This window comes from Glycine soja, chromosome 1, assembly GCF_004193775.1.
Source record: "Glycine soja cultivar W05 chromosome 1, ASM419377v2, whole genome shotgun sequence".
NCBI lineage: Eukaryota > Viridiplantae > Streptophyta > Magnoliopsida > Fabales > Fabaceae > Glycine > Glycine soja.
The window spans coordinates 37,552,001-37,579,891 of record NC_041002.1 but is presented as its reverse complement, the minus strand read 5'-3'; the positions used below and the strand labels follow the sequence as shown (position 1 = coordinate 37,579,891).

At 34.7% G+C, this 27,891-nt stretch overlaps 1 protein-coding gene across 6 annotated transcripts; it reads right to left on the bottom strand.

The window, feature by feature from the left end:
- Positions 1-387: 387 nt before the first annotated feature.
- LOC114415507 (mRNA-capping enzyme-like) lies at positions 388-19,584 on the bottom strand. 6 transcript variants are annotated; one of them, XM_028380239.1, is made up of 19 exons: positions 19,233-19,584; positions 19,094-19,141; positions 18,619-18,851; positions 12,182-12,320; positions 10,869-11,020; positions 10,469-10,552; positions 10,295-10,357; positions 9,364-9,495; positions 9,060-9,266; positions 7,657-7,776; positions 6,810-6,859; positions 5,410-5,572; positions 4,150-4,287; positions 2,485-2,607; positions 2,295-2,393; positions 2,050-2,139; positions 1,845-1,926; positions 1,415-1,545; positions 388-1,334 (listed from the first exon to the last, which is right to left on the bottom strand). In XM_028380239.1, exons 3-19 carry the CDS (start codon positions 18,751-18,753, stop codon positions 1,191-1,193), a joined length of 2,052 nt encoding a protein of 683 aa, XP_028236040.1. In that variant the 5' UTR covers positions 18,754-18,851; positions 19,094-19,141; positions 19,233-19,584; the 3' UTR covers positions 388-1,190. The 6 variants fall into 6 exon arrangements, with proteins under 6 accessions (XP_028236040.1, XP_028236066.1, XP_028236048.1 ...); XM_028380265.1 differs by having other exon boundaries at positions 18,619-18,802; XM_028380247.1 differs by having other exon boundaries at positions 19,094-19,126.
- Positions 19,585-27,891: the final 8,307 nt, after the last annotated feature.

The window sequence follows — 27,891 nt, the reverse complement described above, 5'->3', positions numbered from 1 at the left end:
GAAAATTTGAAATACTGTTAAGTTAGTATATTAAAATGCTTTTAAAAAATGACAATATTTTAATTACTTTTAAAATATATCATCCAAACAAATTACATGATAGGAAGGCATTTTAATATCCATGTTGAAATACTTTACCTATCTTAATTTTCCCATCCAAACACATTGTTAATGTTCATTCACTCTTAATCACCTATAAAACAAAAACCATTAGTTCAAGTGAACACCAGGTGTACAAAACCATTGGTGCGTTTCTATTTTTCCTTTCCTCTTAGCAATTACTAGGTGATCAATTTCTTCCGTTTGCGAAACAGACAATTTGTTTAGAAATATAAATACGAAAGTAATGGAACTGTAGGAAGCAACGTTCAACTGTATAAAGAATCGTTGAAAAAAAATGAAATTTCACTGTTACATGGGGTTTGGTGTTTGTAAATATTCTTAACTTAGTCGTTCATCATGAAAATGAGGCTAGCAAATTAACACTGGTTTCTTTTCCACACCCATTTATCTAAACCTTAAACATTTTCACCACTGTCAAACAGTTCACACAATTGCCTCCCTTCACATCCTTCCAGAACAACAACATGGTAGATTTCCAGAGCTACTAATAGAACGAGTAGCAGTGATTGGGCTACCATCAAACGTGCTAAGTAACAAATCTGATTCAGGCACTGATGACACAGCCTAAACGCATGATAACACTTCCACATCCACAAAACATTAGAGAGAATGGAAGGCTTGTTACTACTAAAATTAATATTCACATACAGGGGAAATTCTACCCATGTAATGGAACTTGACTCTAAGAAACGGCTACCCTTTGAACAACTTAGAATCACTAAAAGAAAATTGATAATATACATTGAGATTTGAGATTCTAAACCTAACTCTCTTGATCTGGACAACCATAGTAAATGGATTCAAGCCGGAATTTGAGCCGTACTAACTGCACCATACAGCTCAGCAGCACAGCAATACTTACCGCAAGGACTAACTAACTACATAATATAAGCAACTTTTGGATGATGGCCAAAATACATAGCCAAAACCAATACAATTTCATTCAAATCCCAGAGACAAGTATCGGGGTATACACGAAATCTTGTTTTCACTTGATGTCACCCACTACCACCAATGTAAAGATTGAAGGCATAAAAGTCCCTGATCTGATCTAAACCACCACCAAATCACCTTCGCCTTGCGACATTAGCATGCTGATTCGCTTTACTATCAATTCTGATCCTGTCAGCATACATGGGAAGGCGAATTATCTCACTTATTTCATTCAACAAATCTTCCTCGGTGATGTTGTCTCTTATGCTTCGCATGACCTACAATGAACAGAGAAAATGGCTAAAGCCAAGCACAGATTAGAAGAGGGGAAATTAGAAAATAGGAGTTGGGATTACACCTTCCTGTAAGTATTAAACTCATTCGGAGTTGATTTGTCTGTTCTGATTCGCATAAACTTCCATTCCAGTTTGTCAAAATCCCAAGAACATTCAATTATCTTTCCAGAATAAAGTGAGGGATCTGAACCATCTGCAGAGTTCAAGTTTTCAGTAAGCAATTGCAACGTGTGAAACAAACAAAATATAGACTAGAAAATACAAACTCTAAAACAAGACAATAAAAAACTTATCAGAAAAGTGAACAAAGTCATTCACTGAATAAAATATTACTAAAGCACTATTCCATAAAAAAAAATATAACTTCTTATTGGGAAAAACCTTAGTCCCATATCGGCTAAAAATAAAGCCAAGATAATGTATATAAGTGAGGAGCAACCCTCACCCCATGAGAATAAAAATTGTATCTATCAAATAAAAAGTTTGTCTGACCTGTGAATTCAACCCTATTCCCTTCCAAGAGTTTCTTCTTTCCCCGTTCATAGAGAAAAAGTAGCTCACGATCACCATCAACCTGTCAACATAAGCCAACTACAAATTAGTTGGCTGCATCAAACAACAAACTATAACTGACCAAGAGACATCACAAGTGATATCCCAACACCATATGAAATAAGGTGATGATTGATGATACTACCTCGAAAAGAAAATCAACTGAATTCAGATAAGCATATTTCCACTTCAATAGTCCTTCATGAGTACGAGGTATATAAGGATCATCCCAACCCTGGTAATCAATATTGTCAGTAACAACCTCCATTGGGTTCAATATCAAAAGAAAGCAGAAAAAAACACTATGTTCATTAACAAGGATTTGGAAGAAGGAATGAACCATGTGCCTGACCTATGAGGTATTGAAAGGGATCATTGATCACAACCCACCTGAAATATGAGACCATCTGCCTCATGTGAGAGTCTTTTAATGAATTCCTTTAAAAGCTTTGTGACAGTAGAGAGCAACCAAAAGTCTTTCCTCCTCACCTAAACAACATTGCAAGCATATTAATAATGAAGCCCCAAGGGTAAAATGAAGTGAAGTATTTTATGACCAATTAAGGTTAGAGATCCATGCCCTGAATGGTTCCAGATCATATCTATAGTAAGGATTTCTGCTCTGATATATATGGTGTCGTTCGTGATTCCTAGGTTCAATCACTTCTTTCTCAAGCATCTTCCACCGTTCATAGAAGGGACGCTGCACCAAGTTTGAGCTATAAATCAATAATCATTCACGGTTACAAAAACTTCATATCAAAGACTCAAAGGATGACAAGAAATAAAACCGAGAAAATATAAAAATAAAAAATGAAAAACTAGTCAAGCATTTCAAATTATAATTCATCAAACCAAGATTTTCCACAAAAGCCTCCCTCAAAATTTCACCAAAGCATTTCTTAGATAAAGTTATTTGACAAATGAAAATGTGAATTCAATACTACAACCAATACATATTGACTATTCAAACTTTATTGACCTTATTCAGAGGTTTCAAATATTTCATAAACGAAATTGTGAATTCAATACTACAACCAATACATATTGACCATTTCAACCTTGATTGACCTTATTCAGAGGTTTCAAATGAGTCACTCAATTGATGAACCTAAAAGGAACTAGACGTCCTAGCAAATAAAACAATAACAACAATAGCCTTATCTCATCCCACAAGGCAAAGTCAACTACATGGATCACATGCCATTAAGCTTGATTAAAAACCAAATTCTCAGGGATATTACTCACCATGACATCCCTTTTAATAACTTCCTCTAATGTCCTTCTTGGTCTCCCTCTAACCATTTTCACAGGAATAAAAAACATGTGGTCTACTCTCCTCATCGATGACTCTAGCGGCCTTCTTTGTCCATGCCCAAACCACTTTAATTGATTTTTTGTCACCCTTTCCTCCATAGGTTTCACACACCAATACCTCCTTGTGTATAATCATCTTGTATGTTGTCCCTTTTTATGTGACTATACATCCATCCTAGCATGCTCATTTCTGCTACACCCACTTTTTGTTCTTGTTATCACTTAAGAGCCCAACATTCACTATTATAAAGTATAGTTGGTCGTATATGATTAAACTTTCCTTTGAGCTTCATAGTCACAAACAACCCCCAATACCTTTCTCCATTTTAAACACTCAGCTTGTATCCTCTATGAGACATCTTCATTAATTTCACCATCAATTTGTAATATTGATTCCATATACTTAAAAACTGGTGGTATGACTTCCACCCAACAGTCACAAATAATGTTTTTTTACAAAGAACTCAGTCAAAATGATATGAGCATTTTTTTTATTAGAATAGACCTTGACTCTACTATTATAGCAAAATTTCTGTAGTTTCTTGTCAAAATATGAACCTAAATTAAAAAGAGAAAGAAAAAATAAACAATATACTCATATTACAGACAAAAGGAGGTGTAGTTTATCTCGCTACAATAAGTACAAAGTCAGACAATCTAGTGGGACATTAGTTTAAATTCATCTGCCAGTTTTTCAAAAGACAGTGAGAAATTATATAGACAGGCACAAGATCTTGACATTAAGAAAAGAATTGGGCTGCAATACAATTTTTAGTATTTTTCAACAGTGTAATACAAGTTACAGATAATCGCAACCACAAACAAGTGATTTCTCTATCCCCAATGTTGGTTCATGTATTAGTTTAAAACAGAAAAGAGATCATCCAGTATTAATTTGTGCAATTAGCCAATTACATATAAACCAAACCTCTATTACTGATACTTGGTTGATTGCCATCAGATCATATATAAGGTATCTTCTCTCCTGCTTCTGTGAATCTGGCAATGTATCAATAACCATCTCACCATCAAGTAATGTGAAGTGGTGGGTCTTCTCGCCCAAACCCTTAGAACCCAAAGATAACAATATTAGTTTGTGCATCATTAATGTAAAAAGAGATCTTGAGAGAATTTGTATATCTCTCTAGGTTGATCACTGATTTCTTATTTATAGTATAACTACAATTAATCAAGGAGCTCATTAAGAGCCAATAGATAGCTATCTTACAGCCTAATCCCAGGCTAACTTAAATCATTCATCATAACTATTGTTGGTGAAGGTATTTGCCTATGTGCTACATATAGCACTCCCACTTTATGACCAGTCTAGATCATAAGCATGAAGCTTGATACAAATGACGAATTTCTAAAGTCATAGGAAAATGCTCAGCCCAAATGAAGGAGAACACCAATGGTAAACAAATAATGCTTGGGCAGCAAAGTTCACAAAATCAGGTAGGGTGTGGAGTTTTCAGATGGTGGTGGCATTGTTGGTTATGACCAGTAATACCTTTCCATTTCTGGTGACAGTTACTGGTCATCCAAGGTAGCTCATAACTCTTGAAAACCAATAACAAAAGGAGGAGGGAGGCAGGGCAATGGGGAATAGAGTGAGAAATGCACAATCCAAATGAAGAAAGTGATTGCACACTGATCTCTTTTTTATACTTTATAGTATATAGTATATAATTATTACAACCAATTAAGGAGCCAATTAGGAACTAATCATTAACTAAGTTACAGCCTTATTAGATAACTTTTAGTGACTGCCACAATTTATAGCTGACAATGGTATTAAGAGCATCTCCAGCAGTAGTTCTTACCAGGTTCTTAAGCACAAGTTCAAGTTCTTATCCAGGTCCACCGTTGGAAGAGACTGAGAAGCCATGTTGTAAGACTGGCTCTTATATAAGAATCGGTTTTAAATATTAAAACGTTTTTTTAGAACAAAGCATGTAGGTTTTTTTAGCAGAAATTCTATTTTGAGTTCTTAGGTGGTTTCATTATTGGAGTAAAAAGTATTTGAAGCTGTTAAATCTGATGTCATAATACGACCCACCAAAATGAGTTAAGAACCAAAGAAAGGGTCCAGCTTTGGAGATGCTCTAACGCGTAAAATCTATGAATTAAATTAAATCAGCTCTAACTAACATTATCAGAAATTTCAAATATAAAGTAGCACACGCACATCATTTGTACTTCTGCAAGGAAACCTCATTTGGACCCTTCGAAAATTAAAACTTCTATCAATCAAGTAACATCCATCCATTGTTATTAGCATCATATATCTTGTACCATCTGCTTTCCATGTTGCATAATAATAGCGTTGTCGTAACAATTGCAAATTATCCCTGCATGGCAACATAACCAGATTTTATCAAATTATGGAAAAATATCAGATTATTAAGGAACAGTGTTGTGAAATCAATACAACTAGTAATTTGCAAATCTTCAATAGTGCCTAAATAAATTACAATTTAAGCAACATATTTAGTTGTTGATACAATAACAAAAACAAAGAGATTTAGTTTTCGGGTTTGCCCTTTGGGGCACATATTAAGGAATAAAAAATAATCAAATATAATGTAAAACCAATTAAGGTCTTGAAACTCAAATTATTAAATTAACAGGGTGATAGAGAGTAAGTAATTGATAGAGTGATAAACATTATTTTTATGGCATTTACACGGTGTATTTTATGGTCATGGATTCAAATCTAGAAACAGCCTCTTTGCATACACAAGGAAAAGGTTGTGTACAATGACCCTCCCACATAGGCCTATACATTCACAACAACAAGGAGCCTTTTGGAACTAGGATACGTTAGTTTTTATAGGGTGTATGCAATGCTTTTTTAAATTATTAGAAGCATTTATAGGGCGTACTTAATGCCCTTAACCAATTCTCTTAGAGCACTTGTTAGCAAAACCCTATTTTTATTTCTTACTCACGTTGACAAAAACACTTGTCTTTTAGTAATGGCAAAAAAAGTAAAAAACTAAAAGCTTCTCACCAATTACAGTTATAAAAAAATAAGCAACAAAAATTGGGCGATAAATTGACGTCTGTCAACTATCTAAACCTCCTATGCCAAATCTGATATATTTGAAAAGAGATTACAAATGATGAAATGCCCCTTACTGCCACCCTCTTCCCACAAATGATGATACAAAAAAGTTATATAAAGATGATGGCTTCAATTTTCTGGTAGAATATGGAGGCATTTAAGAAACCATTCCCTTACCTATTTTATATGCAACTGATAGATAGGGTATAAACTAGTTAGTTATATTAAATCTTTAAACAAGATAAATGCCAGGATATAATTAAAGGTCCCATGAAAATTAACCACCAGACAAAACTATGAAAAGAAATATTTTTTTATATTATCCCAATGTCATGCATTAATCATTTTTCTAGACAAAGTAAAAAGAATGCACATTAGGAATATAATGCAAAGCACTACAAGCATATAATGGGTCAAAGGCAACAAATACAAGTACAGTAGCAAAAGAAAAAGCAGCCTACAAGTTTAACGTATAATTAAATTAACATATCAAATCACAATAAGTTTCAGATAAACAGAACCTGTTGAGAGAAACTGGGTGTGAACCTGGAAATTGTGTGTGTCCCCTGGCCTGCATACCAATAATTAGTGAAATAGCTATGCCAAGCATGGGGGATACATGAAGTAGAAAATCATTAAAAATGAAAGGAGAAAATAAAGTCAGCTTAATTATAAAATTGATCCCTTGATTATAATTAAAAGTTCAACTGAGTCTCTCGATTATTAAAAAGTTCAATCAACTCCTTTAATTGTTTAAAATACTACAATTGAGTCCCTCAATAATTTAAAAATTCAATTAGGTCCTTTAATTATTTAAAACACTACAATCAGGTCCTTTTTGTGTAATGAAATATAGAAATTTTCAAAGGGATTTCTTAGACTCAATTGTAGTGTTTCAAACAATTAAAGGATCTGATTGAATTTTTTAATAATTGAGGGGACCAATTGAACTTTTTTAAAACAATTAAAGAACCTAACTGAGCATTTTAATAATTGAGGAATCCAATTGAATTTTTTTAAATAACTAAAGGAGCTGATTGAACTTTTTAATAATTGAGGGACCCGATTGAACTTTTAATTATAATCAAGGGACCAAATATATAATTAAGCCAATGAAGTCACATAAACAGCTTTTGAAAGAATACTACCAATAAAGCCAGTGTGACAAACAAAAAGACATAGGATCACATGATAACAAAACAACTAGCACTGGAATACTTACCATCAATTCCTTTTATTATAATGTAATTGAACAAAAAATGGAAAGACACAATGAAATCATAAAACTGAAACGTTTTAATTTTAAAACAGTCCTCAAATATAAGCAATATACTCGTGCATGAAAGACAGCCATTTAAAAAGGCTTACCCCAACACCCAATTTAAGCGTTTGATAACAGAACTGACGCAATGCATCCTGCTGATCAGTAGGTATCTCATCTCCTAAAACATCATCATTTGTCATTCGTGTGTCTGTCTCATGGTTCTCCTGAGAGAACAAGAAATATGTCAAGTTTAAAACAAGTTAAATGACCAGGTCCAATATTTCTACATGAATATTGTTGACATGGAAAGAAATGAGACATAAAATGAAACCGTCTGTTTGAAAAACATAGCAGATATATACACATACACACACTAATTACATAATAACATACAACATAAATCAGCCCATACTTATTCTATTTACATTCGTTCTAACAAATACAATAGGAACTATATATTTTATATTTTATTACAGACAAATAGAGATAAAACTCAATTACAGAGATCAGAATCACTCACAAAAAAAGGGGGGAAAAAAGATAGCATACTGCGGAACTTTGAGGATCTGAACCTCCTAACCCAAAGACCTAATCTTAATCAATAACTGGATGTGCTCTCCCCAACCTTTCCATCCCCCTTGCTTCTAACCTTTGCTGCCTACTCTCCGTGCCATGTAGGGAAGGATCTTATGACCCAAATCCCTCTTCCACCCCCATATTCATATTTCCAACAAGATATAGCAATAGCAAAGGAATGAGCAGAATATTGTATATTACCATCAGACGAAAAATAATGTATCAAACTACCTAACAAGTGGGTTGTTAAGGAATGTAATTAGACAATCTGGACAGACCCAAATTTAGGACAGACTTCACAATCAAACTCTCATTGTCAGACATAAAATGGATTACTGCATTAGTTTTCTTCAATTAACATATCCAACTGCTACAGTTATGGTGCACTTGGTAGGAAAAAAAGGGACTTGAAGAATTGAATACATGGAAACAGGCAAATGAACTTTTTTGTAAATTACAAGAAATTTTAAGACAATTTTTTATTCATAGAAAATAATTATTAGAGAAAGGGAAAAGTACAACTACAAGGATGAGAAGACATCCTCAAAAGAAAAAAGAGGAAAAATAAGTAAAGAATGTAACAAGGCTGTACAATATATCAGAAATTATAGCCCCCTTGAAACAATCATGACAAAAGTCAGAGAGAAGCCTCAAGCAGAACCCTCAGCCAAAAGAAATCTAGCGCAAGGGGGTTCTTAAAACACACAGCTATTCAACTCCAACCATATAAACCAAACAACAAACAGCATGCAGACACCAAATTTTTAGTCTCCTTGTTTCTACCTAAACCTTCAAAACAAACCAGCACATCAAACAGCATATTGGTTACTCGGAAACAGTGTCAAAGTAAAGGAGCACGTCCAAGATTCATCCAGCAAGAGAAAATAGAAAAACCCAAAATATCAAAATTCCTCATGTAAATGATCCATACGTGCAAATCAGGGCCTGGTACTCCATCATCATCATCATCTGGAACAGCTTCACCATTGAGATCAAATTCAGAAGATCTCTTCCACTCCGGAGTAGGAGGACAAACTACCATTTCAGGTTTTTTCTCATGATAAAATGAGTACAATGCATCAATGTAATCAGGTTTGTAGATTCCTGGAGGGCGAGCTTCAGAAAATATTTTTATTGCCTACAAAACGGGCCAATCAAGTATATATATTGAACTTAAGTAACATCTTAAACAGACAGAGAGAGGCAGACAGTAACAAGGTAACTCCCTAACTGACCTGAGTAACAGACATTGACATAGCACGCATTAGATAGTGGATGATCATGTATCCTGTACGATTATGCCCATGTGTACAATGAACAAGTATATACTTTTTTGAGTGCTTTTGACGTGACAAAAATTGTGTAACCTGGAAATGTAATTGCATGGTTAAAAACTAATAATTACTTAGTATGATATTATGGATAACTTCCACTGTTGTAAAGCACATGTTCTATTTAAAAGAGATAAAGGGACTGGGTAGCTTTCTTTCATTGATGTTCGCTTCGCTCTCTGTTGTTTGTTTTCTTTTTTTCATTTAGGAGGACCTCTTATCCTCCTAACTCACTTATTCTGTTATTCATGATTTCTTTCGTGTCTTAATGAATGTCTTTTATAAAAAATAAAAATAAAAAGCTAAATTTGTTGCTCTAATGAGACAGGAGAAAGCATAACTTTTTTCATCACAAAGGACAATACATCCATGGATTTATATTTATTTAGGTGTTTCAAAAGTTTTCTGGCACCAAGCAGAGAAAAGAGAGGCATAATACAAATATCAAGTGTATATAATATGAATATAAATAAATAAACAATTGAAGAAATTTTTTTTACTATATATATAAAATTAACCAACAATTATCTAGTTAAAATATTAAACTATAATGATACGTAAAAACTAAAGAGAAGTCCATATGTTACACAATGAATCTACAAAAAAAAAAAATCTTACAAAACTTTATTTAAAGGAAAGATGATATTTGAATACAACATGTCAAATAGTTTAGAAAGTATCAAGTACCCCATTTCTGAGGTAATAAAGAAGTTCCTACAGCTACAAGTAAACAACGTATTCCTTTTCAATCCAAGGAACATAAATAATATAAGCTAAATTCTTCTAACTAAATAATTATTGAGTAGTACAAAAATATAATATAGAAAGAAGAGACCTCATAGACAAACTGGTTCACAGATAAATTATCAGGTACAGAATCTCGCCCCCTGCATTGAATCTAAACCACAACAATGATATTCAAACGTAAGGACAAGAAAAAGGTGTCACAGTTTTAAAGACAAAAATAGCACAACGTTGAATTTGTGAGTAAAATTTAGCTACTGCAAACCTTAACATGCTTGATGCACTCTTTTTTTAAATCTGACACAGGATAGTATCGAGTGGTATTTGTCAAATCAATCACCAGACCAAGCTGCAAACCAAGAGAACAAAATGTAAAAAGCAGTAAAGTTTATGCAAAAAAGTCTTTTTTGTATGAAACAGAACATTTAAATTCTCTAAATTGTTCTGCTAAGAACAAGCAGCAGAAATTCTAACGGGTAAACAACAAGAAATATGGATCCTTTTTATTATTTTTCCTTGTTTGCTAAAAATCTAGAAATTCCTTTCATTTAGATTACTCCTGTTCTTAAAATAAAAGTTGAAGAAAATTCAATGACAAAGAAGAACAAAAAACAGAAACAAAAATTTAAATGGAGTATTACATTTTCTGAATAAATTCTACTTACTTTTCTCCCTAAAACTCTCTGTTGATGTATCACTTGTTTAAATGAGTATCTTTTACCAGGAGGAATGCAGTCATTGAACGATTCACCAAGTGGAACCTTAGAAGGTATCATGCAACAAATTTCCTGGCCAGATGAAGGGCAATCCAACCACCCTACATGTACATGTACAACCATTGTAATTTGTGACACAAAATGTACTTCAATAATCTTATATATGACTGAAGCAAATAAAAAATAGGTATCCACCCGCATTTTATAAATAAAAAACATTCATTTGAACCATTTAATCCAAAGCCTGCTTGCCCTCCCACCCAGGGCAAAAAAAAAAATGCTCAAAGTGCATAAAACATAAATTAATATATAGCCAAATTTACTCCCCAAAAAACAAAAGGTTATATAGCCAAATACTATGTGTTATCGAGTGCAGATTATGGACATTTGAAAACCATAGTAAGTATTGAATGCGTTTTATATTTTCAAGGCATTAAATGAATTATTTTTTCATTTAATAGTTTCTTTATAAGGTAGTAGGAGGAGATAGCATTACTCATATAAATATTAAAAAAATTGCAGAAATAAAATTGTAATGTAGAAAAAATAGGCATAAAGCCTCAAATAATAAGATTTAGACCTCAAATAACAATAAAATGATATCAAAACACCAATTTCAAGAGTTCAAATAATTACAAAATCAGCGGCCATGGTGATTGGGTGGAACAGTCACAGAGATCAAAGTAAAAGATAAATAGCCAGAAAGGTTGACAGATGGTCATTGCAGTTGCTGGGTGTTGGATTCAGTCACTATATGTTCTGTCTCACAAAAATCAAACACTCGTTTTTTTCAGGTATGGACTCTTTTATAAAACATTTTGACAGAGATTTGGGTCGGGTCACAGCCCCAACCCCTTTTCTTTTTCTTGATTTTAAAGGCTTTAGGGCTGGGTTCAGGTCAGGCAACAAGATACAACCCATTTCTATTCTTTTTTGGGTTTCTAACAATTTTTTGGACAGGGTAAGGATAAGGTCACATAACCCAACCCCTTTGCCTCTTTCTTCTCAAGAGAGATTCCACCATGGCCATTGCAGATGCCATGAACTCCCCATGTCTCACGGCTGCCATAGCCTGCATTAAAGAACCCACCATGCCACCGAATGGCAAGCCACTTTTCGACAACACTTACCATCCACAATACAAAATAAATCCACAAAAATAATTTGTAACAAGGATACAATCATATTGAGAAATATCTGAATTTAGCATCACTGGTTACCAGAGGCAAGCCAGCAAGTGGATCATGGAAAGAAACTCTTACCAGGAGGAAGCCTGCTTTTATCATATGATCTTTGATTCTTGGTATGAAATAGCTGATCATATCCAGGTGATTGTGACACATGTACAGGTCTATCATCCGGTCGTTCTCTCTTCAACCGTCTCTTTCTTTCTTCACGCTCCTAAAAAATAAGCAGCAACTCAGGAATTGTGTTAATGAAAAGACAGGTAAAAATAAAATAAAAAATAACTTGAAACTTATTAACATACCACAAACAATTGTATGATTGGACTCTCAAAAAGAATTATTGTTCAGGAATCCAACCAGCTCTAACTATAAATTAACATACCACAAACAATTTCAGGGGTTATGGTTTTTTTCAGTTTTAAAAAGATCTATCAAACTCTATCTGCCTATTAAGCACCTTTTTTATTTTGCTTAATTTATACACCCAAAAGAATCAGCTAAAAGCTCTCTGTAGAGAATTTTGATTATACTCTTTTTTAAACACACCCAAAAATGGCCAATATGTGAAGGAATGCCAAGATAGAAGGAAAACAATTTTTAATATTCAAAGCCTAAATTTGCTTGACTCGGATGCTCTGTTTTTTTTTTGGAAGGCAAACATAGATATATATTATTAATAATATCAAATCAGTACCAGAAGTACTGATGAATTACACATAAAGACAAGACACTAAGAGTGTCGCCTCCCAAACAAAGCAAGCCCCCCAAAAATCCACTACAAAGGATAAAATATCCATCCCAATACAGATATACAATAACCCAGCCCAATTCAACTAAAATAAGCCACAAGATTAGAAGACCATTGGTTGAAAGAAATGCTGAAGTGTTTGTCTCTGGTTTTTAACCATGTCCAGTTGAGGAATAAAGCATCCTCCATCACTTTAGATGGTTGAAAGTGATTACCCTCGAAAACCAACTGATTTCTATGCTTCCATATAGAGTTAGTCAGAGCTACCCACCAACCATATCGACAAGATTGATTTTGCCCTACTGCGAAGCCCTCACAGAATTGAATAAAGTGTGCTCTGTATTATTTAACATTTGGCAAATAAATTTGAATTACCCTAAATTCATCTCATAAATCATAGTTTCTTTATTGCAACTAGCAAGACAGCGAAATGAAGTATTTAAAGCAATTACCACCATCACTCATTAAAATAACAAGCCAGAAACAGGCTCAACTACTAACAAACTTATGCTATCAAGTCGCAAGTAACAAAAATACAAAATGTATTCCTGCTCCTGCATATGTGCAACCACATGGATTCATAGTGTTTGGATATCATACAAGAATTAATTTTATCTCACAAAATAATGGCGACACCACGAGAAAGTAGAAGCAACTCTTTGTTGCTTTGACTTCACCATGAAAAATTAATTGATTATTTTTCACCATGAATTTAATCAAAACACCCTATCACATGAATATATGAATATTTCAAAAAATGGCAGAATATTTGAGGCAATTGCTGACGCTGCTGTACTATCGACGTAGTTCCTTAGGAAGTGTTTGGCCTGACTTTTTTGGAACTTAGAAGTTACTTTAAATTTTTAAAATTGAAGTTAAAAAAAGAGCTTTAAAATTAAAGATATTTTCAAGTTAAAATTTCTTGGGTAACATGTCAATGGATTTTAGGATTTAAAAATAAAGAAAAAGGAGAAATAAAAGCCATAAGCCCCAGAAACTAACCTTTCAAAAGCTCCTTTTGTTAAAAATTTCCTCATAAAAAAAACTTTTTCAAAACCTCATTTTCTTAAAATTTTATTTCGTCCAATTTTTCCTTTTAAACTAAGCTGGGACAAATACTACCTTGACATGACAGGGTATGTGGATTTTAGCCTTTTCCAACAGCTCTAGAAAAATATATATAATTTGATATTGCGCCATGTCAGATTATAACAGAGGAGTCTACATTACAATTTGTATCCAGTGTTCACAATATCAGGGTTTGTATCCATATTAGGAAGAACTATATGTTTCAAGCTATATTCAGAAACAGACATGCTAAGTACTAACTTGGCCGGGGGAGATTTCAGAACTTTCAATTTTGGAACCTTTTGGAAAGGACACATTTCAAGATTACCACACCCTAGAAGTTCACAATAGCACCCAGTACTTTATCCTCTTCATTGTTAGTTTAACGAAGAATCTTATGATCAGAATGGCAATTATTCACAACCCAAAATAACAAACAAGACAATTAAATGAAATTTTCTCATTAAACCAGGAAAATGTAGGTAGACATTACACAAACAACAGCACAAAAAGTGACTTTAGTGGACCAAGTCAATCTATATAAAAGATTTCACATAGCAAGCAATGAAGGTGACAAAAGAAAGAGATTTCTTAATTTATAGGACTGGGAGTATGGGCCTGGACTTAAATTGGAAGCCCAAGATTTGGGGGGTGTATGCTAGGAGGAAACAAGGTGTGGAGAGAGGAAGTGAGGTGCCTCTCCTTCTTCTCCATACAGGACACAGCGAGCTAGTTGTTCAATGCCTGCAGGTTCTCCTTATTCATTTCCTTCGCCATTAGCTTCCCATATGACGGATCCTTCGTCCACATCACATCCTAGTGAACCAAGTTCTGATTGGCTCATTGCTATTAGGAAAGGTATTCGATCTACTCAAAATTCTCGCCCTATTTACAATTTTTTGAGTTATCATCGCATTTCTCCTTCGTTCTTTCCTTGTCTTCTATTACTATTCCTAAAAATGTTTAAGAGGCACTTGATCATCCTGGTTGGTGACAAGCCATGATTGTTGAAATGCAAGCTCTTGAGAATAGTGGCACATGGGAATTAGTTCCTTTTCCCCCTGTGAAGAAGATAGTTGGCTGCAGATGGGCTAATGCTGTTAAAGTCGGGCCTAATGGTGAGTTTGATCGACTTAAGGCTCGGTTGGTTGCCGAAGGCTACACTCAGATTCATGGCCTTGATTACTATGACACCTTCTCTCCTGTGGCCAGGATCACAACTATTTAGTTCTTCCTAGCTATGGCTGATATTCGTCATTGGCCTCTTTATCAACTAGACATAAAAAATGTCTTTCTTCATGGTGATTTAGAGGAGAAAATCTATATGGAGCAACCTCCTGGTTTTGTTGCTCAGGGGGAATATGGTTTCGTGTGTAAATTGTGTCGATCTCTCTATGGGCTCAAACAGTCACCACGTGCTTGGTTTGGGAAATTTAGCCATATTGTTCAGAATTTTGGAATGAAGCAGATCACTCTGTTTTTTGTTGTCATACTTCACCCGGGAAGTGTGTTTACCTAATTGTCTATGTTGATGACATTGTTATTGCAAGGAATGATGCTGCCAAAATTTTCCAACCAACGCAACACTTATTCAATCATTTTTCAGAACAAAGACCCTGGCTGCCTAAAGTACTTCCTTGGTATTGAAGTGGCTCAATCAAAGGAAGGTGTTGTCATTTCACAGAGGAAATATGCTCTGGACATTTTGGAGGAGACAAGTGTGACTAATTGTAGGCCTATTGATAGTCCTAAGGATCCAAATCAGAAGTTAATGTCAGATGAAGGTGAACCTTTTCCAAATCCAGAGAGGTATACAAGGCTGGTTGGGAAACTCATTTATCTCACAATTACAAGGCCTGATCTATCATTTGTAGTCGGAGCTGTCAGTCAATTTATACAGGATCCTCACATTGACCATTGGAATGTTGTGATTCGCATTCTTAGATACATCAAAAAGACTCCAGGACAGGGATTATTGTATAAGGATAATGAAAATACCCAAAATTTGTGGGTACTGTGGTGTTAATTGGTTAGGTTGTCCCATAGATAGGCGATTCACCACTAGATATTGTGTATCCTTTGGAGGAAAAATTGTCTCTTGGAAAAGCAAGAAACAGAGTGTTGTTGCCCGATCAAGTGCAGAAGCAGAATATAAAGCTATGGCTCCTTTTACTTGTGAATTGGTGTGGATTAAACAACTTCTTCAAGAATTAAAATTTTGGGATGTTCAGCAGATGAAGTTGTATTGTGATAATCAGGCAACTCTTCACATAGCTTCTAATCTTGTATTTCATGAGAGAACTAAACATATAGAGATTGATTGTCATTTTGTTGGGGAAAAGTTGCAGTCCTATTTTGTACTATCTGTTCATTTTTCATATATATATATATATATATATATCAGCCAAGTGGTTGGTGAGGCTCCTTTTTTGTGCATATTTTTTCATACTTCAAATATTTCAAGTATGTACAAGTAGAGAACACTGTTTTATGAGGGAAGGTTGGTGTTATCATCGAATTCAGATTGGATACCCAAGATGCTCAAGGAATTCCATGAGACTCCCCAAGGAGGGCATTCTGGCTACTATAGGACTTATAGCAGGTCGGCAGCAAATTTATTCTGGTTTGGAAAGGAGTGTTCAGCAGTTTGTGATGGAATGCTATACATGTCAGCGGAAAAAATATCTTGCTGCAGCACCAGCGGATTGTTACAAGCATTGAATATTCCAGAACAAGTATGGGAAGAAATTTCGATGGATTTTATCACGGGACTCCCAAAATCGAAGGGGTATCAGACCATCCTGGTGGTGGTGGACAGGCTGTCCAAATATAACCACTTGATTCCTTTGAAACATCCTTATTCAGCAAGGGTGTTGGCTGAAATATTTACCAGAGAAGTGGTTTGTTTGCAAGGCGTTCCAACATCCATTCTCAATGATAGGGACCCCATCTTTATCATCTCTTTAAGGCAGGAATTGTTCAAGCTCCAAGGCACTTTTCTGTGAAATGAGTACAACATATCACCCACAAACGGATGATCAAACCGAGGTGGTTAATCACTGTGCGGAGACATTTTTGAGGTGCTTTGAGGCTGATCAACCCAAGTTGTGGGTGCATTGGTTATCATGAGCCGAATATTGGTACAATACCAATCTTCATGCCTCAAGTGGAAAGTCTCCGTTTGAGATTGTTTATGGAAGGAAGCCTCCGGTGCTCAATAGGTTCCTTCCAGGTGAGGTGCGAGTGGAGGCAGTGAGAAGGGAATTGAAGGATAGGGATGAAGCCATCACAGTTAAAATACCAGTTACAACGAGCTCAAAAACAAAATGAAGACTCAAGCAGACAAAAAGAGGACTGAAAGGCAGTTTGAGGTAGGTGATTGGGTTTTTTTGAAGCTCAGACCCCACAGGCAGCTAACTTTAGGAGCCTGAATCAATCCTAAATTAGCCCCTCAATATTATAGACCCTTCAAGGTGTTGGCAAGGGTAGAGGTGATGGCTTACAAACTGCAGTTGCCTGAGACAGCTAAAATACACCCGATTTTTCATGGGTCATTGTTAAAGAAGGCTGTCGAAGATTACGGTGTGGAGGAGTCACTTCCCTCGGAGTTGGCCTGTGATGATGCTACAAGTTTGGAACCAAAGGCTGTCTAGGCCAGAAGAGTCATCGCGAAAGAGGAGGAGTCTATTGGCCAGGTGCTAGTTCAATGGATGGGCCAAGGAATAGAGGAAGCGACATGGGAGGACAAGTTTAACATCAGAAGTCAAATTCCTCAATTGAGACAAGAGAACAAGTCTCCTTTTGAAGGACCGGGTATTGATAGGACTGAGAGTATGGGTCTGGACTTAAATGGGAAGCCCAAGATTTGGAGGGTGTATGCTAGGAGGAACGGGGGTGTGGAGAGAAGAAGGGAGGTGGCAATTGGTGTAACCAAATTGTCTAAGGCATGATTCAGGTATTGGGGTATATAGAGAATGTTTAGGAGAGAGAGAGAGAGGATCATCAGGGGAATTTGAGAATTCTGTCATGGACAGAGGGCAACAGCCTCTCTGTAGGAGCTGAGCTCTGTGGCAGTAGGATTGTTTTCCTACTGTATTGCTTGTTTGTCAGAGAACAATACAAATATTCCCTTGCTTACATTTCATTTTCCCTATTTGCTTGGTCTCTAACATTAATTAACTAAATTAACCAGGACCTAATTCCATTAGATGTGATGGTAGCTGTTCTGTTCAGCATTAATATCAAATGTTCAAATCATTATACCAGAAAAAACTAGAGGGATCATGAGATCGGGCAAATAATAGTGTATGGATAGTCTATGATATATTCATGTATCTGCTATTCAAGCATTAAATGTTCATATCAGGAAGCATCAATTTATTTTACACCAAAACAAAGAAAGTATAGGGAGTTTTTTATACTGTCTGGTCATATAAGAATTTTTGAAGCATCAGTTTATCCCTGGTAAAATTTAAAATAAAAAAATGGGTCCCACCATCATGCAGGTTGCAGGCTGACGTCACAATCTGCCCTAATGAAACTACGTAATGAAAAGAATTTCACCAGTTTATCCCATAGTTTGGGAAACAACCGTCACAGTAGTCCTAGCCCAAGGCACCAAGCACATGGCCAACAAACACTGTCACTGTCATGATGCTAAAGAGGGATAAAAAAGACAAAAAAATATGAAGGGTACCCGGCGTGCTATATCAGCTCCAGTTTCTATGCGTTCTTCAGGTTCATGAAACTCTTCAACATGTATCTTCTCCTCAAAGATATCTTCATCTTCCTCTGGAACTGGCGAGGCATTCAAGTCCATAGAAACTATCATCAAGCATCAAGCAACAACATTCACCCACCACGGTATAAACCTCAACACCCTACAGCAACATTTGGTTTGTGTGTCAGTGATTACAACAATCCTTTAGCCTGCACCATTCAAAATCAACAATCCCATTAAACCAGCAAGCCACAATTTCCACCATTCAAAACTTTACCAGCTTATAGTCTACAACAAAAAATGCAAAATGGCATCAACTAAGAAATGCTCAAGCAATCATGAAAATCAACAAAATTAATAAAAATAACCCAAAATTCAAGCTTCTTCCAAAAAACACTAATTACCCAAACACCAATTTTCACAGTTTAAAAAAAAAACACGAAAATCCCACCTTGCTTCGTTTTCTCTCACATCCTCCAAGCTCCTAGGAGCAACAACACTAAAGCAGAATCAAAACTCTCACACATCAAAATTCTCGGAAGCGTCAACTTTAAAAAAGCAAGGGCGGGGAAGAGTCAAAATTCACTAACCCGAGGAAGCAATCGACGAGGAAGGAGAAGACTCAAAACTCGGTTGATCACAGACTGTGATGCAATTCGCGCGAGGATTGGAACCCTACAAACGTGGTTAGCAGAGGAGCGAGAGTGAGAATTCGCGACGAAACCCTAGAGAGAGAAAGTAGAGGTGGTGGAGAGAGAAGGGGTTTGTTTGTTGGAGTTAGATAGAGAGAGAGAGAGAGAAAGTGAGGTTTGTTTGCTTGTTGCTTTGTGTTATTAATTGACGAATGAGATGAACGGAGACATGGAGAGAGAGAGAAAGAGCGTTTAGCACTTAAGCAGGAAGAGGGCCGCAGACGAAGAATACGCGATTCGTACCTACCTAGGTAGCAAATAGGAGTGTAGGTGGTCTCATTGGGTCAGTTTAGTTTTTTATTTTTCAATTTAATCTAATTAATTTAATTTGATTAACAAAATAAAAACATTAAATTTAATTAAACTGGATTAGTTATTAAATTGGTCAATAATTTTGAAATCCGAACCGATAATAATAGGTTATTAATTGAATCATATGACTCGATAATATAATGTTATATGTTATTATTATATATATTTATAAAATATAAATGTTATAAATATAACATTTGTCAATAATATTTTAAAAAGTGACCTCTAACCTAGTAGTAAGGTGTCTTTGTGCCAACTACTGATTATGAGATAAGTCTTGTTTTGTTCTGTTTTGTTAATTTATAATATCAAATATGAATATGTAAATATAAATATCACATTTGTTAATATAATAACAATACATTGGCTCCAAGCTAGTGGTAAGGCTTGCTTATCTATAACGTAGGTTGCAGGTCCAATCCTTGTTATGGCACTTTCCTTCATTTTCTTGTATTGAAATGAGTAACTTGTAACCCATGATTAATTTGGGAATCCGATCGGATTGCATCGGGTTATACAGGTTCATGTTGGATTTCATCAAATGGATTATGTGTCTAATCCAATTTCTTAATTAATCCAGTTGGATCAGTTTGATTGGTTTTAAAATAATGGATTGGTCTATTAAAAAATTACCACTTTTTTAAAGTTTTGGAAAAAAATTAAAAAATATTAATGATACTTTTTTTTGCAGAATAGTAAGAATATTTTTAAAAAATCAATATTCATGAAAAATATATTATTCATATGATAAAAAAAACATAAATATATACTCATAATATCATTTATATAATAATGCATTACCTTAAAAAAAGAAAAAGATAAAGTCCAAAATAAGATATTACCTTAAGATAAACAATATATTACCTTAAGGTTGAGGTGTGTTTAGTTTAGTATTTCTATATTAGTAATTTAAGTGTATGTAGGTTGAGTTGAGTTTTGGTCACGTCCAACATTTCAAACTCATTACCTAATTCAATTTTAATTGAGTTTATATAACTAAAATCAATTCAAACTAGTGACTCAATTTAACCCATAGAAATCTAGTTGGATTGGGCGAGTTTGGGATTGGATCTAATCTACTTACACCCCTAGTAGCAAATATAAATATAAATAAATAAATAAGTTATAAACTAATCAATGAATTAGGGCTAAAAATGTGGTTTGAGTTTGTTTTTTTCTTAATTTTGATGACCATATAGCACATAATGTTAATTTATTTCATTAACTAATAATCTACACTTTTTTTACTACAATTGTTTTTTATAAAAGGGAAAAAGGAGAACTACAACCTATTCAATCGAGGAAGGGAGGCTCCCCTAGCATCAATAGCAATCAAAGAATATAACAAAGGATGTATAGCCTCACTAAAATGCAACTAAAAATCAACATAATGGCCTATCCCAATGAGGTAATCTACACATGTATTGGCTTCACAATGGGTGTGGATAACCTTGGTTAACCAGTGTGGGAGCTTGAGGAGGTGAACAATGCCATTCACCATAGGCTTAACTAGTTGAGACGTCAACTGCTAACTAATGATAATGTGGATGGCAACCAAAGAATCCATTTAAAAATGAAATTGAAACCCAAATTGTTAGCAACCTATATACTATAATACATTCCCCAAAGCTCAACCCACAAAGAGTGACAAGTGCCAAGATTAGTGTAAATTCCCTTGATCATTCTGCCTTCATAATCTCGAACAGGACCACCACAAACAGCTTTGGCCATGGTTGATATATAAGAACCATCCACATTGATATATAAGATAAACATCTTTAGTAGACAGATTACCATCATTAAACACAAGCCAAATAAGAGAGTCCTCTGCACCAGCGTTACTAAGGTCTCTACTAATGTGTGGTTTAACAATTGCCATGAATTGAAGATCATGTGCTTTGATAAGATCTTTCATCAAACCTACAAAAGATCATTTTCTACCCCCCTCTACAATTCTATATAAAAGACTTTATGGATAAATAACAAAGAGGAAAAAATTAAGGGCAAGATTAGTCTTACTGGTGATGGCTATCATCCACCACTTTGAAGCATGCAACTTCACTATCTGAGGGGTTCGATTGACCAAAAATGGTTGTAGATGCCTGAGAGGTCTCATGAAAACTCCTATTATCAAATTTTTGGGCTCTTGGTTCAAGGGCAATGTGTTTTTGGGAAGGGTGTTGGTGGATTCAAAATCCATGGCATCACTTGTGGGATGGCTCAGAAGGGGTTGAGTCTTGGAGGGATTAAGAGAGACAACATAGGGTACTTCACTATATTTGAAAGGGATATTTGTTACGATAGAGGATTGAGAAACATTTTTCAAAGGCTTATTGGTATTATCTATTTGGTAATGATTAGGTTTTGTTGGGATCTGTTTTTTACTCAATCCTAGGTGGGTTTCTTTAACTAGTTTAAATAATGACCAATGGCAAGTGTTGAGGGTGACGTTTTTGTGGGCAAGGTGGGGTCAATTTCTATGGAGGAGTTGTCACTACCAAGGGCACCGAACCTCGATCCTAAGGCATTTGCATTAACTACAGGATCCCTTTTATTGTCTTTAACATTTTCTTTTTGTGTCCCTTTGTTAGTTTTACTCTAGTTATTTCGATGCCTAATAGGCTTTTTGGCAAGCATCCAAGGGCCAAAGGATGTATGATCATCACATTTTTTTCTTCCTCGACGTGGATGTCACAATCAATTGAGGTATACCCATCTATATTGCTACTCTTCCCACTATTAGCAACAAATTCAGTAGACACTGAATCCTTAATTGTCAGGGGTTTCTTAGGACACTGATGTTCTCTATGACCATATTTCCCACACACAAAAAAACAAACGAGGTATAAACCCTTGAATTTGAGCTTGAATTCACGTCTAAGTACCACTAAAGAAGGAATAAAATCTCATTTTAAATCTATTTCCACACAAATATGGACAAACCTGCCATAACTTTAAACAAAGGTATTTTTGTTGACACTAGGCATAGTTCTAAATGGTTTCCCACCCTTCCAGAGAAAGTCCCTATTGTAAAGTTCAACAAGAAGATTTGGGATCCTAACTCATGTAGTCACCTTACGAACATAGTGCTCTGTCAAGTTAAAGAGGGGCATCCACCTTTGAATCGAAAGGTAATGGTCCAACATCCAAGGGCCTTCAAATAAGGAAAACTTGTAATCCTCTTCAAAAATAAAATGGATAAAAAAGAAGTATTCATGAAGATCATTTAGATGAAACCAACCCTAGCCCATAACTTTTAGAGCCTAACAAATAAGAATTGGCGACTAACTCTCTTGCCGAGGAGTTTAACAATGAGAGAACAATGTCATGTGTTACACCACAAGTTATACTTGTAGCCAGTAACAAGGATGTTAGGGCAAAGGTTTAGAGGTGTTTTTCCAAAAGTTGATTCTATTTCACCATTACTCACAAAAGGACAAAGTTTTGCCATGGTCTCTACAATGATGTTAGAAGGTTTTAGGATAAGAGTATGAGGTGTGTTAATGTCGATACCTATAAAAGAGGCATTGTTAGAGCAAAAAAATCAAGGGGTTTACATGGGATGTAACGACAACCTTAGGGTTCATAAGAAACTCTCAAAGATGTTGCATGGGAAAGGCGGAGGGGGGCCCTACCGAGAGAAAAAAAACAATTTTTCTTATACTGGAATTAATTAATAATTGACATACGTACTTAAATATATATATATATATATATATATATATATATATATATATATATATAGACCAAATGACCTTTTTGGTCCTTTATCTTATTTTTTTATTCACTTTGGTCATTTATCTTTTAAAAAGTTCATTCCAGTCCTTTATCTTTTTTAAAATGATTCAAAATAGTCCTTCTATCAATTTAAAGTTAACACCGTTAAGTAGTATGCAAATATTGGGGCCTTTTAGCCATTACCTCCCTCTATTCCTCTCTTCCCCTTTCTATCTCTTTCCTTACCACCGCTACCTCCCTTTATTCCCTTATTCCCAATGATGTTGGATTCATCGTGACTCTACTACTAGGCCAACACCATTTCAATTGCATAAAAAATCAGCTCTACCGAAACCTCTCAACCCCCTTTGATGCCTCCATTACAAATCTCGAGGCCTTCTATTATGAGATTTGGGGCTTTTAATTTTCTTTTGTTTTTTAGATCCACAACATTCACAGATCTAGGGCATCTTGTGCATTTGAATCTTTGTCTAAAATTTGTTGTTCCCAAACCTAGTGTTGAGTTTTCGATAGATTTTGGTGTTAGGTTTCTAGTGTGATAGGTTTTGGGTCAAGGTTGAGTAGACATGGCAAGAAAATCCGTACTCGTGGGTACCCGCCCGAACCCATCCCGACTTTGACGGGTAATACCCGAGTTGACCGGGTATGGGTTTTCCCCCATGACCGAAAGTCAGGTACGGGTACGGGTATGGGACTCCTGTATCCGCCCCCCCCCCCCAACCCCAACCCGTCACTGAAAATAACATAAATAAAAATAAATAAATAGGGTCCACACTCCACACGTGAAAGAATAGGGTCTGTACCCACGCGCCTTGAACAATGAATAATTAAAATTTGCACATTACACTAATTTATCATAGAATATAAGTAAAATATATATTTGAGGAAAAACAAATTTTTATTTAGATATAGTTTATTATATACGGTTACATTAAAAAAGCTAAAGCCACATTTAGAGAGAAAAGCCAATTAGCTAAAGTCGCATTATATCACCAAACAGCATCCTACGGTCCTACCCCCAACCTTAACCCTAACTTCAGACCTTGAATCTTTCTCTTCTTCTTTCTTCAGGTAATCAGGTATGGCTTCCTTCCTCTTCTTCTTTTAATGGTTTTCTTTACATTTCGCGTGAACAAGCCGTAAGGAAATCGGTGATCTTGCGCTGTTATGCTCTCTATCTTATCAGTACATTGGTTTTATTTTATGTTCCTTGCTTAGGATTGAATGTGGATTTTCATTAGTGGTCTCTTGGATATAGGAGGATATAGCAAAGCTCTTAATAAAAGCAATAACCCTAAGAGCTAAACACGACGTTGTGCTTTGTGTAGTTGCCCAACCGCGTCACCACAGATTTTTCATCTAAAGCTTTTTCTTCTTAAAATGTTTGCTTTTGTGCTTTTTGTGGTATGGTATATATTTATCTCGTTGTATGCTTTTTCATTCTGTTTTTGTTTTATATGAAAGGTGATGTTTGTGAAAATTTTGCATAAGTAAAATACTAATTATTTAAATTAACACAAAGTAATTAGGGGCGAGAGTAATATTTGAGGGACTAATTTGATGGTTTGTGTATTTGAATGGTTCCATCTATCTCACTAGTAAGTATAAATCCCTGTTTCCAACAACAAACTCATATCAAAATGCTTCAAAATTTTGCAACAGTATATGTATGGAAAAGGGAAGGAAGACATGATAACAGACATCATGAAAAAACCATAAAAAAAGATGATCAAAATACTCACACTAGAGTTGAATGTAACACTTATTTTCTCAATTACATCAACAAAGATCTCATCCCTCTTCCTTCCACCGGGTTCATTAGCAACCACAGACTTTGTAATATTTGTACCTGGCATTCATTTGGTTCCTTGCTGCAAGTATAGGTAATAGGAGTCTAATTAGTCAATAGAATCATGCATGACAACCAATAATATGCCTGAAGCAAGTAACTGAATAAACCTACAAATAGTTAGCAACATACCATAAAAATGGAAGCAGGGCCAAGTGGAGGCATCCGTGCAACATCAATCACTATTGGCTCATTGAAACATATGACTTCAAATCCTCAGTGGATGTTGTTTGCACATAACCAAAATCCTGCACAAAAGAACTTTAGTATAAACCTATCAAACAGAAAATGCTATAGTTAGAACCACAAAAAAAATGAACAAGCTGTAATTTGGTTTGCAGAAGCTATAATTACGTTAACCAAGTAACCAATTAAGTTTCAGTTTTCTCTTCAAATCAAATAAACAATTAAAAAATAAACTCATACAACATGGTTAGATTAAACATGCAGAGCATTTGTACAAATTGCAAAGTTTCCCTGCTTCTCATTCACGAGACTTTTATTTTTTAATGATCATGTGACTTTGAAAAGCTTTTAATCTTCATCATCCATATAATTATATTGCCAAAATTTATTTCTTACATTCTCATATAAAATGTTTTTCTCACTAAATATACCCTATCAATCCTCAGAAAAATAGTGTGACAATTTCTTGTCTTTTTCTTCCATAGCAACTTGCAGCATAGCTGTTGTAACTCAAGTGAAGGATCTGATGATGATATGGTTGAGAGTACAAACCTTGCTTGTAATAGTCCAACTGATATGTTTTCCAAAATTATATCTTCACTGGCCATAATTGATGTTATTAGCTTCGCACCTACCATTATTTCCTGTTGAACATTAAAAATGCATCAACATTGTACGACATTTTCTCACACGTCAAGAAAAAATAATATGGCTACACTCAGAAGAAAGCCATATCAGCTTATATATTTATCCACTTTTTACCAAGCTGTCATCCATAACCTTTCTCCCAACATTTGGATTGCCTTAATTCTATTGGTTACCTTCTTTTTAATTTAAAGAAATATTCTCCATATTGTCCACGAAGTCACTACATATATAGGAATAAAATAACAAAAACTTATTAAATGTTCAGATAAATGTTAATGCACAAGGTCAATGAAAATCTTATTAAATGACTTGGTAATTAGTTTCATGCCACAATTCAGACAGACAGACAGACAATCACCACCAATATGTTCAATACAAGGACCCCAAGATCTAGCAACTAACATACATAAGAGACTTGTGCAAAATTCTTTATTTTGATAACTTTACATATATGGTATTATTAATGTAGAGGAGCAAAGGTAATTTACCTTGTCTGACTCCTTCCTCAGGGCTTTTAGTGTCATTCTGAGAAGGTCAGATGCATAAGGAAGAACTGCAGATCTTAGATGATAGACTGCAGAAAATAGGACCTGGGTGCATGCTACTCTAATCTCTTACTTCGTTTCAAACTGTTGACCAAATATAGTTAGTTTCATAACTGTTGAAATAGGAGAAAACAAAGGGATAATATAGTTAGTTTCATAACTATTATTTAGATTCACTATCATATTTTGAAGAACAAATATTATTAATATATTTTTTTAGTTAGTTAGATTCACTATCATATTTTGAAGAACAAATGTTATTAATATATCTTTTTTTTATTAGATTGTTTCTCATATTTGTATGATAATTTAAAACCTATTTCCATTCCTTTCCCACTTCTTTTTAAGATAGCTTCACATTATTCGGTAATCAGTTTACCACATAAAATCTATTAGGCAAACATAATGCTGGTCTCATTTGTCTTTTCTTGTTTACCATTAAGGTCCACTTTTACATCAGCTAGCTTTCTTTATGTTTGCTAATTCGATCACTTTTTCCTTTTTCTTATAATCATCCATTTTCTATCTTCATGTTCTTATTATTACTAGGATGCATAATGTATTTTTCATGTGCTTGTATTCACTTTAACATGCATAATATATTGAGACCTATATCTTTTTGCTACGAGGTTGAGATTAATTAAATTAAACCTTTCTATACCAATTAAATTAAACCTGTATCTTTTGCCGCAGTGCATAATTCAATTCATTTTCTTCTTTAATCATTGGCAAAGTGCACATCACATTTAAGCTCATTGCTTGGTCATTATTCATAACTTCCATAAATCTATGTACCTGAGATTTATTTTATAATTAGTTGCAAGTCCTACTAATTCTGCAAGCTCTATTTTCATGCACCATATCCCATAGCTTCTATATCTCTCTTAAAAATGACAACTTCCCGAATTCATTAGACTTGTCTAAGCAACAACTAGGTCCTAGATTTTGATGCCTATCAAAGTTCAAACAAACCAATCGTTTAAGTGTTATAGAAAGCAATTTTAAGGCAATTTATCTAGTGTCCCAAATAACCAAAATGACCATAAAACATATTAATGTAAAGAAACCTTATTACGGAAAAAAAATTAAGATCAAGATTTCAATCACTAAACATAAGTTGAAACCAGATTTATTTCTTGTCACATTTTTACTGCTATACAGGGTTTTGAAGTACTATTCTCTACACTAGTTGTCATGGATTACTATTTGATTCATGTTTGTTAATCTGTATTGTATTAATTGCTTTGGTTTTTAAAATAATAACTTGTTGTTGAAGTCC

Bases quoted from the DNA above. Each gene is read 5' to 3' on its own strand.
- LOC114415507 (XM_028380239.1), bottom strand. From the start codon at position 18,753: ATGATAGTTTCTATGGACTTGAATGCCTCGCCAGTTCCAGAGGAAGAT. The intron at 5,573-6,809 runs GTTCTGTTTATC...GTTGCCATGCAG, and splicing joins CACCCAGTTTCTCTCAACAG to GGATAATTTGCAATTGTTAC. The intron at 2,140-2,294 runs GTGGGTTGTGAT...ATTGATTACCAG, and splicing joins CAGATGGTCTCATATTTCAG to GGTTGGGATGATCCTTATAT.